The sequence below is a fragment of the Schistocerca piceifrons genome, chromosome 1, assembly GCF_021461385.2.
Source record: "Schistocerca piceifrons isolate TAMUIC-IGC-003096 chromosome 1, iqSchPice1.1, whole genome shotgun sequence".
NCBI classification, from domain to species: Eukaryota; Metazoa; Arthropoda; class Insecta; order Orthoptera; family Acrididae; genus Schistocerca; species Schistocerca piceifrons.
Window position 1 is genome coordinate 608,110,687 of NC_060138.1, and position 17,335 is coordinate 608,128,021.

A 17,335-nucleotide genomic window follows, 5' to 3' on the forward strand; every position below is an offset into this window, starting at 1 on the left:
AGCAATTAAACAGAGAACTGACTCGTGGAGATAACATCTTGGACCTACTGATAACAAACAGACCCGAACTTTTCGACTCTGTATGTACAGAACAGGGAATCAGTGATCATAAGGCCGTTGCAGCATCCCTGAATATGGAAGTTAATAGGAATATAAAAAAAGGGAGGAAGGTTTATCTGTTTAGCAAGAGTAATAGAAGGCAGATTTCAGACTACCTAACAGATCAAAACGAAAATTTCTGTTCCGACACTGACAATGTTGAGTGTTTATGGAAAAAGTTCAAGGCAATCGTAAAATGCGTTTTAGACAGGTACGTGCCGAGTAAAACTGTGAGGGACGGGAAAAACCCACCGTGGTACAACAACAAAGTTAGGAAACTACTGCAAAAGGAAAGAGAGCTCCACTCCAAGTTTAAACGCAGCCAAAACCTCTCAGACAAACAGAAGCTAAACGATGTCAAAGTTAGCGTAAGGAGGGCTATGCGTGAAGCGTTCATTGAATTCGAAAGTGAAATTCTATGTACCGACTTGACAGAAAATCCTAGGAAGTTCTGGTCTTACGTTAAATCAGTAAGTGGCTCGAAACAGCATATCCAGACACTACGGGATGATGATGGCATTGAAACAGAGGATGACACGCGTAAAGCTGAAATACTAAACACCTTTTTCCAAAGCTGTTTCACAGAGGAAGACCGCACTGCAGTTCCTTCTCTAAATCCTCGCACAAACGAAAAAATGGTTGACATCGAAATAAGTGTCCAAGGAATAGAAAAGCAACTGGAATCACTCAATAGAGGAAAGTCCACTGGACCTGACGGGATACCAATTCGATTCTACACAGAGTATGCGAAAGAACTTGCCCCCCTTCTAACAGCCGTGTACCGCAAGTCTCTAGAGGAACGGAGGGTTCCAAATGATTGGAAAAGAGCACAGATAGTCCCAGTCTTCAAGAAGGGTCGTCGAGCAGATGCGCAAAACTATAGACCTATATCTCTGATGTCGATCTGTTGTAGAATTTTAAAACATGTTTTTTGCTCGCGTATCATGTCATTTCTGGAAACCCGGAATCTACTTTGTAGGAATCAACATGGATTCCAGAAACAGCGATCGTGTGAGACCCAACTCGCCTTATTTGTTCATGAGACCCAGAAAATATTAGATACAGGCTCCCAGGTAGATGCTATTTTTCTTGACTTCCAGAAGGCGTTCGATACAGTTCCGCACTGTCGCCTGATAAACAAAGTAAGAGCCTACGGAATATCAGACCAGCTGTGTGGCTGGATTGAAGAGTTTTTAGCAAACAGAACACAGCATGTTGTCATCAATGGAGAGACGTCTACAGACGTTAAAGTAACCTCTGGCGTGCCACAGGGGAGTGTTATGGGACCATTGCTTTTCACAATATATATAAATGACTTAGTAGATAGTGTCGGAAGTTCCATGCGGCTTTTCGCGGATGATGCTGTAGTATACAGAGAAGTTGCAGCATTAGAAAATTGTAGCGAGATGCAGGAAGATCTGCAGCGGATAGGCACTTGGTGCAGGGAGTGGCAACTGACCCTTAACATAGACAAATGTAATGTATTGCGAATACATAGAAAGAAGGATCCTTTATTGTATGATTATATGATAGCAGAACATACACTGGTAGAATTTACTTCTGTAAAATATCTGGGAGTATGCGTGCGGAACGATTTGAAGTGGAATGATCATATAAAATTAATTGTTGGTAAGGCGGGTACCAGGTTGAGATTCATTGGGAGAGTGCTTAGAAAATGTAGTCCATCAACAAAGGAGGTGGCTTACAAAACACTCGTTCGACCTATACTTGAGTATTGCTCATCAGTGTGGGATCCGTACCAGAACGGTCTGACGGAGGAGATAGAGAAGATCCAAAGAAGAGCGGCGCGTTTCGTCACAGGGTTATTTGGTAACCGTGATAGCGTTACGGAGATGTTTAATAAACTCAAGTGGCAGACTCTGCAAGAGAGGCGCTCTGCATCGCGGTGTAGCTTGCTCGCCAGGTTTCGAGAGGGTGCGTTTCTGGATGAGGTATCGAATATATTGCTTCCCCCTACTTATAACTCCTGAGGAGATCACGAATGTAAAATTAGAGAGATTAGAGCGCGCACGGAGGCTTTCAGACAGTCGTTCCTCCCGCGAACCATACGCGACTGGAACAGGAAAGGGAGGTAATGACAGTGGCACGTAAAGTGCCCTCCGCCACACACCGTTGGGTGGCTTGCAGAGTATCAATGTAGATGTAGATGTAGATACTTTTGTGTATCTGTACATGTAGATGTAGATACTTTTGTGTATCTGTACATGTTTCTGTGTGTCTATATGGATATTTTATCCATTTTTATGTGATTTTTTCCTTATCCAGCTCCTCTCCCAACCATCAACATCTATTTTGCACATTTTTGCATGATTCCTGATTCTGTTCACCATCCTGCCACAATGAACCCCTGCTCCATCTTTCTGCATCAGTTCAGAAAAGTATCTCTTTCCCTGGCTAAAACCTAGTCCCACACCCTGTTTTTCAAATGATGCCTAAACCATGGAGTGCCATAGATTCCTTCCTCTGGATCCCTACTCTCCTTTCACAATGACCTACACCTTTTCAGAACCAGGTACTGAAAAAAACACATCTCCATGGCTGAGGCATCCCAGAATATTCTCTGCTTTCTCTGCAAAATACTACTACGTGCAATTCCCACTCCAAACGCACCTCTCTGAAATCTAATCCCTTGCTCTCCAGCAACTGGAGGGGCATTTCAGACACTACCTCCATAAGTTATCCAACCTGCTGACATCCTTCTGCCGCCTCAGGGCACCACTATCTCCTATTGCACCCACAGTGTTCCTCCTCGTCGACCTCTCGTAGTAGCTAAACCCTGCCTAGTTGACCTTTCCAACTTGCCACATGCCCCTAAACTCCCAACCAACTGTCCACCAAATCCAGAGCCAGAACATTCCTGTAAAGTTTCAGTCTATCCAAAGGCTGCACCTTTACCCTTATGCCCAAATTTAATCATGCTGGACTTGTGAAAGACCTGTTCCCCTTCTGATCCCTACAATGTAAGCAGTTCTTTGCTGTCAATCCCTCCAATGAAAAACCACCCTAATTCAAACATTGAACCATCTCTTCCAGTTCATACCACCATTCAATCATGATCCTTCCTCCCTCCCACCTAACCACCCACTGGTCACCTTCCACAAATTCCTTAACTTCACCTTAGCCTCACCATCCTACTCCAGGTCCCTTCCACAGAATACCAACCTTTCAGTAGAAGAAAGAAGAGCTCTACACAGCCTCAAAACAAATCCCGACCTAATCATCCCTACCTGCAAACAAAGGTTCCACCACTGTTATTATGAATCGCAGTGACTACCTGGCAGAAGGCCTCCACCAATTGTCTGACTCTTCTAGCTATAAACTCTGTCACAGTGATCCCACCCCAGAAGTTCAACACAACATCCAATCCCTGCTTAAAGCCATAGGCTCTTCCCAGAACCTCTCCCCTAAATCCATTTCTTCCCTCATCCCTATGACACTCTGCACACCCACCTACACACTCCCCAAAGTCCACAAACCCAACAGTCTTGGATGCTCCATTGTGGCTGGTTACTGTGCCCCGACTGAAAGAATTTCAGCCATCATTGACCAACATCTCCAATCAACTGCCCGTAATCTGGCCTCCCACATCAAAAACACCAACCACTTCCTACACCAACTCTTCACCATCCCCTCTCCTTTATCTCCTGAATCCCTATTCGACACTGTTGACTCCACTTCCCTATACACGAACATCCCTCATGCCCATGGTCTTACTGTTGTTGAACACCACCTTTCCTGATGTCCTTCAGATTCCAAACCCACTACCTGTTCCTAATACACCTTACTAACTTTATCCTAATTCACAAATACTTTTCCTCTGAAGGGAAGGTATACAAACAAATCCACAGGACAGCCATGGGCACTCACATGGCACCCTCCTATGCCAGTCTGTTTATGGGCCATGAAGAGAATACCTTCGAGCCTCCTAAAATGCCAAAACTCTAGTCTGATTCAGGTTCACAGATGATATCTTCATGATCTGCACTTGGGACCAAGACAATCTACCTTCATTTCTTCACAACCTCAACACTTGCTCTGCCATCTGCTTCACATAGTCCTCCTCAACCCAGTGTGCCAACTTCCTAGACGTTGACTCCTTCTCTCTGATGACTCTACCCACACCTCTGTCCACATTAAACCCAACAATCACTAAGAGCACCTGCATTTCAACAGCTGTCATCCCTTTTCTGCATTTTTCATCAAAAAATCCCTCACATACAGCATAGCTGCCCATGCATGATGTATCTGCAGTTACAAGAACTGCTTTGCTCAGTATGCTGAGGGTCTCATCAAGGCCTTCACAGACAGGCACTATCTCCCAGACCTAGTCAGCAAACAGATCTCTTGTGCCATTTCTCCTCACACCCCCAATACTCCCACCACTGCCAAGAACCAGCCACAAAGGACTGTCTGCTTCATCACCCTGTACCACCCTGGCCTGTATAATGAATCATCATCCTCTAACATTACCTTTTTTTTTATATAGAAATAACCGATGCCATGTATACTATCAATTGTTGCATAGGTTAAAATTATCTCAGCTGTTTCACAAAAGGTATTCATATGATTTTGTATATGATGTATTATATTTCAGGCTTAAGTGTACAAAAAAGAAATTAATGTGTTACAATATATATGTACTAACAGTGAAAATTACTGTTCTTTAAGAATAACTGAAATCACAAAATTTCTGGCATACTTAAAATTCATATTATTAATTGTGCAATCTAATGCTAATTATTAAATTTGTTTCTGGATTTATTTATGAAATAATGATATAATTTAGTAAAGATTCTTCTCCTGTTGAGAAAGTTTGTAAAATCTTTTGCTTTGTAAAGTCTTTGGAAATTGTGAGTTCCACAGAATGTAAGTAGTAGTTGAAATGCCTCAGATGGACGTAGACATTTTAAGTTTGTCACCAACAATGAAATTATTGGTTTTTTTTAATGTGGGAATTATAAAGTTGGTGTGATTTGGAAGAATGGAATAAAATAAAAAGATATTTATTGCAACAGGCAAATCTTCATCTGTTATTTAGTGCAACAAGAACCCGCAACATTAAATCAAAATTTTCAGCAGCAAGAATGTACTCCTAGACATGATGAAACTTTGAGCCATCAACAACAACAATGAGATAATAAAGATAAGTAAAAAGCTATTCATTTGTATATCTTACACTTCCCAAAAATTTAAAAATTTATGCAAAGACAGATAATTCTAATAGTGATGTGTGGGAGGGTAAGATTACAAATGGAACATTTGATTCACATCCTTCTACAGGGTTTTAATTACCCATCATCATGCCCTGAAATGAGGAACATCCTAACTCAGACACTTCCCTCCTAAAGTGGTGCTCTGTCACCCACCCAACTTCCACACCATCCTAGTCCATCCCTATGCCACTCCCAAGCCCAACCCCTTGCCACAAGGATCATATCCCTCTGGAAGACCCAGGTGGAAAACCTGCCCAAGCCACCTATGCAGCACTTCTTATTCCAGTCCTGCCACAGGTTTATCCCACCCCCTCAGGGGCTAGGCTGCCTGTGAAACCAGCTACGTCATTTACCAGCCCTGCTGCAATCATTGCACAGCTATTTATAAATTGGTATGACTACCAACCAGCTGCCTACCAGAATGAACGGCCACTGCCAAATTATGACAAAGAGCACAGTAGACCACCCTGTGGCACAACATGCAGCTGAATAATAACACACTCGATTTCAATGGCTGCTTCCCTACCTGGGTTATCTGGATCCTTCCCTCCACCACCTGCTTTTCTGAACTGCACACATGGGAGTTATCCTTACAATGCATTCTCTGCTTCTGTAATTGTCCTGGCCTCGACCAATGGTAAAATACTGTCCCTACACCCTCCACCCGACAGTTCCCACACTGTCTTTCCTCATTCTCATCTCCCACCCTGTTTATTTGCAGCCCTCTATCAATGCACCCACAGTCTTTCTCCACTGTTCTCCTTTTCCACTCCTACCTACCTGCCTCACAACCTCCTAGTCCCTCCTAGTCCCTGCTCATTCCACCAGACAGCATTCGTCTCTCTCCCCCGCCCATACATTACTGTTCCTTTCCCTTCCCCACACCTTTCAGATTGCTGCTTGCATCCCATGTGATAGTGCATTCTGGCCTGAGATGCTGGAGTTGGCAGTCAAGTCTGCATGAGGTGTGCTTGCTTGTGTGTATGAATGGTGTGTGTTTCTCTTTTGCTGGCGAAGGCCTTGGCCTAAAGCTTTATGGAAGTCTCTTTTAATTATGCCTGTCTGCGACTGAATGGGTCTTTTTTGTGGTAAGTAGCAATCTGTCTCTTTGTCCATTGTTGACATACCTACCTGGAATCTCCATTGTTTGATTTGAGTAAATAAAAAAAGGACATACCAAGGAGGGATTATCCAAATGTGATGGAAATCGATAGATGTGATGTACATGTACAGACAAATAACAATTGGGCAATTTATTCAAGAGAAAGAGTTTCACAAACTGAGCAAGTCAATAATCTATTAGTCCATCTCTGGTCCTTATACAAGCCATTATTTGGCGTGGCATTGATTGAGAGAATTATTGAATGTCCTCCTGAGAGATATATAATTTTGTACTATTGGCACATTACATCATCAGAATCCTAAGCTGGTTGGAGGTCCCTGCCCATAATGTTCCAAATGTTTCAGTTGGGGAGAGATCCGGTGACCTTGGTGACCCAAGTAGGGTTTCACAAGCATGAAGACAAGCACTTGAAACTCTGGCCATTTGCAGGTGGGCATCATCTTGCTGAAATGTAAGCCCAGAATGGCTTGTCGTCTACAGCGACAAAACAGGGCACCCATTGGCACATCATTGTGCTGTTAAGGTGCTGCAGATGGCAACCAAAGGGACTCTTCTGTGAAATGAAATGAACCCTCGACCATTACTCCAGGTTGCTGGGTCATATGGTGGGCGACAGTCAGGTTGGTAACCCACCACTAGCTGGGGCATCTCCAGACATGTATTTAGCGTGGAATCTCATTTGCTGGAGTAGAACAGTCTTCAGTGATGAGTCCAAATTCAAATTGAGCCTCAATGGCCAGAATAGATGTGCCTGGAGATGCTCAATACAGCAGTGGGACACCAATCTGACTATTGCCTACCATAAGACTAACAACCAGGAGTTATAGTTTGGGCTGGCATTTCATTTCATAGGAGGACCCTTTTGGTTGTTATCCATGGCATTTTACTGCGCATTGCTAAGTTGACATTATTCTAAGCCTTGTTTTGTTTCTTGGGCTTACATTTCAGCAAGATAATGCCTGCCCACACATGGCACGTGTTTCTGCTGTTTATCTTCAAGTTTACCAAGCCCTGATTGTCCAGTACAGTAGCTAGAACTCTCCATAGTTGAGAATGTTTCGAATGTTATTGGCAGGATCCCCAAATCAGCTTGGGATTTTGACAAACTACCAAGTCAATTGGACAGTATTTGGTACCATATCTGTCACAAGGATATCCAACAACTCCAACAATCAGTGTCAAGCTGAATACCTGCTTGCATTGGGGCCAGAAGTAGGCCAACTTGTTATTGATGTGCTCAATTTGTGAAGCTCTTTCTCTTGAATAAATCACCCACTTTCTCTGAAATTGTAATCATTTGTACATCACATCTATCATTCCTTTCCCATTTGGATAATTTTTTCATGGTACATCTTTTTTCTCTTTTGTTTACAGTGCACGTCTCAAAAAATAAAAGTGGTGAGAAAAACTAGTGAAATTAGAGCTGATATGGATGTTTATCATATGTTGTTCTTGCCATACAGCATTTGCAAATGGAACAAGAAAAGAGGGAAATGATAGTAATACCAAAGGTACTCTCTCCCACACACCCTAAGATGGTTTGTGTAGTATAGATGTAGATGCAGTCACAAATAATATAGAATAGGGGTCACTTACGACCTTAGAAATATGTTTCAGAAGGATTTGTTTCCTTTTATACTAAATCAGACTACGTTTTTAGCAAATTTTTCCACTTTTGTAGTTATTCAGATACCAGTGTGTGTGACATTTAAATTAAATTAAATATGATGAATATGTGCAAAGTATTATATGAATGTTAATTTGGTATACTTACTAAAGGTACTATTGTAGGTTCTCCATTTTTTGAAAATGCTTTTTTGCTGTAGTGCATAATGCTTCCATAGTCATAACCAATTCCATAATCTGTTACAAGTGTCTCATTATATTTCCGAAAGTTGCCTTCTTTGCCTGTTGAAATAAGCCAGTGCAGATTTTACATTATAATATGCAATGCGTACTGGAATTAACATTAATACTTCATTTTCACTTATGCATTGAAAGTCTTACCCAGTAGTGTAAATGTCTGCAATAATAAAAATACTTATTGATATTTTGATTACAATAAGTATTAGTTTAATAACAGTAATATTTTCTGATTACTTATGTTATGTACCAATGTCCCAGGTATGGTAACACATGTATGCAGAGACTTTTCAGTCTGGAAGTTCTGTGCTGACAGGACACTCTCTCTCTCTCTCTCTCTCTCTCTCTCTCTCTCTCTCTCTCTCTCTCTCCCCCCCCCCCTCTCCCCCTCCCCCCTCTCTGTGGCATGTGTGTGTGTACTTAAACCAAAAAGCGCAATGTCTCTCTTCTATTGGGGATAGAGAGAAAGAGAAAAAGAGAGAGGGGGGGAGGTGTGAAGAATCATGGACATCATGACAATGTATGGTACTTGATTAAACTGAAATTAAAATAATGCTGTTCTTGCAGACATACTGTTAACAATTTTGAAAATGTCTTGTATATTATATTACTCTGAACCCTCTATATTAACACACTGTATTCATCAAGCATATTTCCTTTCTTCATAGTCTGAATACTTTTATGGATCTAATCCATTATTACTTACATAGTGTAAATGCCCTTATTATTAATGTCTGTATTTATAATTAATCTGTTGAGCTATTTGAATATTATCTCTGTTGTTTATTACTGTGATTTTTGCCACCTGAATGGATGAAATTTGGTGTCTGCCTAACATAAGTTTTTCTGTTTTATTTTCTTCATACTCCTTTATTCAGTTGTTTCTAATATCACGTTTTCTTTGAACCTTCTACATCTTCATGAACACATTTCTGATTAGTTTTGTGTAGTTTAGCATATTCTGTCATGATATAATATTTACCTGGCAATTAGATACCCGTCTTCTGTCTCATGTTTATGGATACTAATCTCTGACATTATTGATTAAACAATGGAAAATCGAGGACGGAATAATGACAAAGTTATGAAAAGGATAGACTGCTACTGACCATATAGAGGAAGTGATGCGTTGCAGACAGGCACAACAAAAGTACTGCAATCACATGGGCTTTTGGCTAAAAGGCCTTCTTTTAAAGTGGAAAACACACACACATTCACACAAGGGGACAACTCCCAAATTACCACTGTCCCTGGTTGCTGAGGATTGGTTGCATACAGCCTCTGTACCTCTTGTGAGAAGCAATCTGTGGGTGGTAGGGGATGGGAGGGGGCTGGGTCAGGGAGGAGGATGGATAGCAGGGCAGGGGTGGTGGAAGATGTAGTGCTGCTTGGGTGGGGATGGAGGGACATGGTGAGAATAGGGCAAGCCCGCCAGGTGCAGTCAGGAGGTTTGAGGAGGGTGGAGGGGGGGGGGGGTGGTTGAAGGGGAGTCGAAAAGGAAAGAAGTAGAGGAGGGGGAAAAAGACTATTGGGTGTGTTGGTGGAATAGAATGCAATATAGTGCTGGAGTGGGAACAGGGTAGGAGATAGGTGGGTGATAGGGTAAGGACTAGTGAATGCTGAGACCAGGGGGTTATGGGAACATAGGATATATTGCATGGAGTATTTACACCTGCACAATTCAGAAAACCTTGTACTGGTAGGAAGGATAAAGATGATGCAAGCTGTGAAGCAGTAATTGAATTGAAACATGTTGTGTTGGGCAGCATGTCAGCAACTGAGTAGTCCAGCTGTTTCTTGGCCATTCACGTGGACAGACAACTTACTGGTTGGCATTCCCATGTAGGAAGCAGCACAGTGATTGCAGCTTAGCTTGTAAATAACATGACTGCTTTCAGAGGCAGCCTTGCGTTTGATGCAATAGGTGATGCCTGTGACTGTAGTGGAGTAGGTGGTGGTAGGAGGTTGTATGGGACAGGTCTTGAATCTATATCTTCTGCAGGGATATAAGCCATGAGGCAAGGGATTGGGAGCAATGGTGGAGTAGGGATGGACAAGGATTGTGTAGGTTTGATGAGTGGCAGAAAACTATTGTGGGGAGGGTGGGAAGGATAGTAGGTAGGAATTCTTCTTTTCAGGGCACAACAAGAGGTAGTCAAAACCCTGGCAACGAATATGATTCCATTACCCCAGTCCTGGGTGGTACTGGGTCATGATGGGAGTGCTCCTTTGTGGTTGGATGGTGGGAATGTGAGATGTGGTAGCCGACTGGAGAGACAAGGCATGGAATATCTGTTTCCTTACACTGTAGGGAGGGTAATTTCAGACTGTGAAGGTCTCAGTCTCAACATCAAGAATGTGGCTTTCAGGTTGAGGAGGACCAGGTGAAGAAAATGTAGGAGAAGGTGTTGAGATTATGGAGGTGCAGATCAATGAATCTGATCCAGATGAATGGTCTGGGACTCTGGATCATTAGGAAGCATTCCTCTCGATGGCCCATGAATAGATTGGCATAGGATGGTGGTATGTGGGTGCCCATTGCTGTGTCATGAATTTATTTGTAAGTGATGCCTTCAAAGGAGAAGTAATTGGGAGGGAGGATATAGTTAGTCATGGTGACGAGGAATGAGGTTGTAGGTTTGGAGTCAGTTGAGAATTGGGGAAGATAGTGTTCAATAGCACAGCAAGACCAAGGGCATTAGTGATGTTAATGTAGAGGGAGGTGGTATCAACTGTGATGAGCATATGCCACTGTGGTAAAGGAACAGGAGCCGTGGAGAGTCAGTGGAGGAAACAGTTGGTGTCTTCTACATATAGAAGAGCAGGTTACACATATAAGGCTGAAGGTGTTGGTTCATTAGAGCAGAGATTCTCTCAGTGGGGCACAGAGATTCTCTCAGTGGGGGTGCAGTAACTGGCCATAATGGATCACCCCTGTCTTTCACCCATCTATTCAAGCCTCCCTGCAAACAACACCTAGCAGCCCTATCCTGCTCCACCACATCCCAACAGGTTCTCACAGGCACCACTACATCTTTCCCCACCCCTATCCTGCCATCTCTCCCCTTCCCCACCCCAGCCTCCTCCTTACCTCCACCACCCAAAAACTGTTTCTTCCATCATATGCCATTACTGTATGCAGTCCAGCCTGAGTGGTTAGAGATGGTGATCATGTGCGTGTGAGCTGTGCTTGTGTGAAAATAGTGAAAACATGTTTTCTACTTTAAAAGAAAGACTTTTGGCCAAAATCTCAAATATATATCAATGTTTTTGTTGGGCCTGTCTCCTACTCAGTGTCTCTACTATATGGTGAATGACAGTCTATTCTTTTCACAACATTATTATTAGATTTCAGCCAATACTTTTGATTTAATGTTTGTCATATCTGCACATTGACTTACTCATTCCTTTGCTGCAAACATATTCTTTTCCATGTCTCCATTTTAAGCTTTGACATTTTTTGATTTCTACTGAGCAGTTTCTTTTATTTCATTGCTTTTGCATTTTAGGTACAGTCACTAATCCAATGCACTAATTAATTTTCTTCCTATCTGTAGCCCAGTTTATATAATCTTCCATGTGTCCCTATCTTCTGAAGCTCTCTTTATCTTGATTTGTGACTGATGCATTCAACTACTGACATTTTCTTTATGTATTTGCTTTCTTTTACTTAGCATGTTGACATGCAATTTTTTTAGGATTTCTCTCTCCATTCATACAATTAAAAAAAAATAAACAAAATAAAAAACCCTCACAGTGTGTTACGCAGAAAACATGAAGCACTTGAAGTATCTCCAAATAAACTGTGATTTCAACTATCCAAGGTAAAGCTTCATATGACTGTGACCCTCATGCAAAGTTATAAGATATTATGGCATGTGCTTCACACTTTAAAACAGAAACTTCATTTTCATGAAAGTTAGAGAAGATATACTGAAGTCAGTGTCTGTGAGCTTACCTTTATTAGAAATCTACAGCTAATCTATTGACACCACACCTAATTTTATTTATTGTTGCTATTTACTTACTCTATTTCAAAACTGGCATTTTCATATGTGTAGTTCAACTACTTTGATGTAAAATGCCGGAAATACTTTATTTTGCTTCTATTTTAGAAAATAGTTTCAAATTTCTTTTAAGTTACCTTGTATATAAGTGGACTTACAACGCACTATTTTCAGAAATAACTATCTAATACTTGAGACTTGTGCAATACACTTGAACCATTTATTCATAAATTATGATTCCTTGACTTGTCCTACATCCATTGTATGTAATGGATCAAAATTGAACAATAAACGATTATGTCAAAAGTCATTATTTGAAAAATTCAACTGTTATCAAATAAATTGTAGCATTAATGTGAGGTAAAATTTGGGTAGAATATTGACCCCCTTTAAATTCTGAAATAATATCTGAAACTGCAAATCTGATCTGTAAAGCCAGACATCTTCACATATCATCATTTATTCCGTCTCCTCTTCTTGTTTTATTTCCCTAAAAGAAATAAATTTTCAGTCTGATAATTCTCCTTCTGTATTATGTCATATTTTTCTCACTGTATAAAGTCACTTATTCCAAATATTCATAAGACTTATTGTTAATTAATTTCACTTCATTGTTTCACAATGCTTCATTACTGGGGATAGTATTATTACACACTGTTTCACATTTTAAGTCAGAAATTCATTTCACTTTAATGCCTTTAAAATTTTGTAGTTTGGTTGATATCTGTATGAACTATTGATCAGTTTGGAACTGATTAATGGTGTTTTTCAAGTATAAATTGAACAACAGTGAGTAAAACCTGTCTCTCACCTATCACTGATCCAAGTGGGACACAAAGAAATGTGTAACAGCACAAAGATGCTATTAGCTTTTGAAGTGAAATTCCTTTTTCTAGTTTATGTACACATTCTGAGAAACAACCATACAGACATCATACACAAACAGTGTCGCTGTGACCATAGGTGGATGTGTTTTGCTCTCTCTCTCTCTCTCTCTCTCACTCTCTCTTTAACTTGTAAGGTAGAAATGTTTCTGTTCTATGGTGTTTCTGTATGAAAGATTATTTTGCACAGTTACTGAGATACTGTGAGTTCTGTTCGTAGGTTTATTATTTCCATTCTGGAGTATCCATTATTCTGATAGTATTATGCATAGGGACAGATTAGATTAGATTAGTACTTGTTCCATAGATCATGAATACGACACTTCGTAATGATGTTGAGCGTGTCAGGTTAATAAAAGGTGTCTATACAAGATATTACATTAGACAAAATATTACATGACACTCAATTTTTTGTGTGTGTGTGTGTGTGTGTGTGTGTGTGTGTGTGTGGAGGTTGGGAAATTACCCACTTACTATATCCAAAAATTCATCTAATGAGTAGAAGGAGTTGCCGTTAAGAAATTCTTTTAATTTCCTTTTAAATGCTATATGGCTATCTGTCAGACTTTTGATGCTATTAGGTAAGTGACCAAAGACTTTTGTGGCAGCATAATTTACCCCCTTCTGAGCCAAAGTTAGATTTAACCTTGAGTAGTGAAGATCATCCTTTCTCCTAGTGTTGTAGCCATGTACACTGCTATTACTTTTGAATTCATTCGGATTGTTAATAACAAATTTCATAAGTGAATATATATATATTGTGAGGCTACAGTGAAGATTTCTAGCTCTTTAAATAAGTGTCTGCAGGATGATCTTGGATGAGCTCCAGCAATTATTCTGATTACACTCTTTTGTGCAATGAACACTCTTCTGAGTTACCCCAGAATATGATGCCATACGAAAGCAGAGAATGAAAATAGGCGTGGTAAGCTAATTTACTCAGATGTATATCGCCAAAATTTGCAAGGACCCTAATAGCAAAGTAGCTGAGGACCCTAATAGCAAAGTAGCTGAACTCAAACGTTTCAGCAGATCCTCAGTGTGTTTTTTCCAGTTCAACCCCTCATCAATGCATACACCTAGAAATTTTGAATATTCTACCTTAGCTACTGATTTCTGATCGAAGTCTATATTTATTAATGGAGTCATTCCATTTACTGTGTGGAACTGTATATTCTGTGTTTTGTCAAAGTTTAATGAGAGCCCATTTGCAGAGAACCACTTAATGATTTTCTGAAAAACATTGTTTACAATTTCATCAGTTAATTCTCGTCTGTCGGGTGTGATAGCTATACTTGTATCATCGGCAAAAAGTACCAGCTTTGCATCTTCATGAATATAGAATGGCAAGTTATTAATATATATTAAGAACAGCAGAGGACCCAAGACCGAACCTTGCGGCACCCCATTCTTGATTGTTCCCCAGTTTGAGAAATCACCAGTTTTTCGCATATTATGTGAGCTGTTTATTTCAACTTTCTGCACTCTTCCAGTTAGGTATGATTTAAACCATCTGAGCACTGTCCCATTCATACCACAGTACTTGAGCTTATCTAGAAGTATTCCATGATTTACACAATCAAAAGCCTTTGATAGATCACAAAAAATCCCAACGGCTGACTTCCAGTTACTCAGAGCATTTAATATTTCATTAGTGAAAGTACATATAGCATTTTCCGTTGAAGAACCCTTCTGGAAACCAAACTGACATTTTATTAAAACTTAATTTTTACAAAGGTGTGAAGTTACTCTACAATATATTACTTTTTCAAGAATTTTGGATAAGGCAGTCAGAAGAGAGATTGAGCGGTAGTTGTTGACATCAGACGTATCCCCTTTTTTATGCAGTGGTATAACAATGGCATACTTCAGTCTATCTGGGAAAATACCCTGCTTCAGAGAGCTATTACATATGTGGCTAAGAATCCCACTTATTTCTTGGGAACAAGCTTTTATTATCCTGCTGGAAATGCCATCAATCCCGTGTAGCTTTTATTCTTGAGAGATTTTATTAACATCCTAATTTCAGTTGGAGAGGTGGGTGGAATTTCAATTGTATCAAATGGTGTGGGTAAGGCCTCTTCCATTAACTGCTTTGCTTCTTCTAATGAACATTTAGACCCTATTTTCTCTATATCTTTTAAAAAATGATTATTCAAAATGTTTTCGACTTCCGGCTTGTTGTTTATCGAGTTTCCATTCGCTTTGATGGTGATGCCATCATCGTGTACTCTTGGTTGTCCTGCCTCCCTTGTAATAATATTCCAAATTGTTTTGATTTTGTTATCAGAGGTATTAATCTCAGACATGATGCACATGCTTCTGGACTTTTTAATAACCTTTCTTAATGTAGCACAGTAGTTTTTATAATATTTTGCTGTTTCTGGGTCATTACTCTTTCTTGTTGTTAGATACAGTTCCCTTTTGTGGTTACAAGATATTTTTATTCCTTTAGTAAGCCAAGGTTTTTTGCATAGTTTCTTATAATTAGATCTAACTACTTTCTTGGGGAAACAGTTTTCAAATTCTCTTACAAGTGTATCATGAAATAAGTTATATTTTAAATTAGCATCGGGTTCCTTGTACACCTCATCCCAGTCTAACTGCTGAAGATTATCTCTGAAATTTCTAATTGTTGAGCCATTAATTGAATGCACAACTTTGGAGGGTAGCTTTGAATTACTGAATGGAGCTATGTCATATACTGTAACTAGCTGAACATCATGATCAGAAAGCCGATTCTCAACAGGACAAGAATTTATGTTTTTAAACCTATCTCGGTCTATAAAAGTGTTATCTATCAATGTGCTGCTGTCCTTTACTACCCGAGTTGGAAAATTAATGACAGATGTCAAATTGAAAGAACCGAGCAAGACTTCCAGGTCATTCTTCCTATTACAGTCTTTCAATGAATCAACAATGAAGTCCCCACAAATAATAATTTGCTTTCCCCTATCTGACAGATAGCACAACAAGGCATCCAAGTTTTCCAGGAATAAATGAAAGTTTCCTGAAGGGGACCCATATACTGTTACAGTTATAAAAGAGCCCTTCTTCAGTTTAAGTTGACAGGCACATGCTTCTATATGTTTCTCTAGACAAAACTTTTTTGTATCTAAGCTTTCTACACAGTGATTACTTTTGACATATGTGGCAACTCCTCCTCCCACCTTATTTTCTCTACTCATTATGTGCAGCTAGTTTATAAACACAGATATTTACCTTTTCCATATCAGACACAATGTGATGCTCAGACAGGCATAGTATATCTATTACATTATTAGATTCAATGTCATCTAAACAAACCAGGAGCTCATCTACTTTATTCTTCAATCCCGGAATATTTTGGTAAAAAATGGTAACATTATTTTTTACTTTACTTTTCTGAGAATCTACTTTTTTCTTTAATCCACCAATATTTTGGTTAAATATGGTAACATTATTATTTACTTTCCTGTTGTGAGAATTTTGTGAGTTTTGGATCTCTTTAGCACCTGCCTGCCTGAACTTCTCATTGGACACTGATATTAGCCTAAAAAAGAGGTACATCCATGAGTACTAATGTCCCCCCTTATGGATTTCACTAACAACCCTGCCAGTTTACCCTTCCCTTTCCTATTGAGATGTAGGCCATTTTGTGAAATCCCCCCATCAATAGCCTCGACAGGAACCAATCCAATGTCTGACAGAGTGGCCGCCCTACACAACTGAACCAACTCCATATTTACCCTTGTGACAGAGCGGTTCAACTGGGGCTGATCATGCTGCACGAAAGCAGGCACCAGCCCAACATTGGTATGGGTCATTGCTGAGGCTATTTTCACCAGGTCACACTCAATGTTGTAGCCCTGATCCCTATCAATACTGTTTCCCACTCCACCCACTACCATCACATGATCCTGCTTTGTGAATCCCTTGCACAAGGAACCTATATCCTCTACCACCTGGCTAAGACCTGCACTTGGCTTGAAAAAGTTTGTGACATTGCCCCCACTCTACAATCTCTGATATTTGCAATGTAATAGGTCAACTACTTCAAAGTATCTGACTATGCTATTCTTGAATTGAGAGATTCAGGTCAATAAAAAATACTGATTGTGATTTTTTAGCAGTGGTACAAACTTA

At 40.1% G+C, this 17,335-nt stretch overlaps 1 protein-coding gene across 1 annotated transcript in view; it reads right to left on the bottom strand.

Moving 5' to 3' along the window:
- Window positions 1–17,335, bottom strand: part of LOC124796710 (zinc metalloproteinase nas-14-like) — a 134,023-nt gene that overhangs the window by 24,753 nt on the left and 91,935 nt on the right. The window contains exon 5 of the mRNA XM_047260717.1: window positions 8,231–8,364. Within this exon, the coding sequence (XP_047116673.1) occupies window positions 8,231–8,364 (134 nt within the window). The remainder of the gene's footprint in view (window positions 1–8,230; window positions 8,365–17,335) is intronic.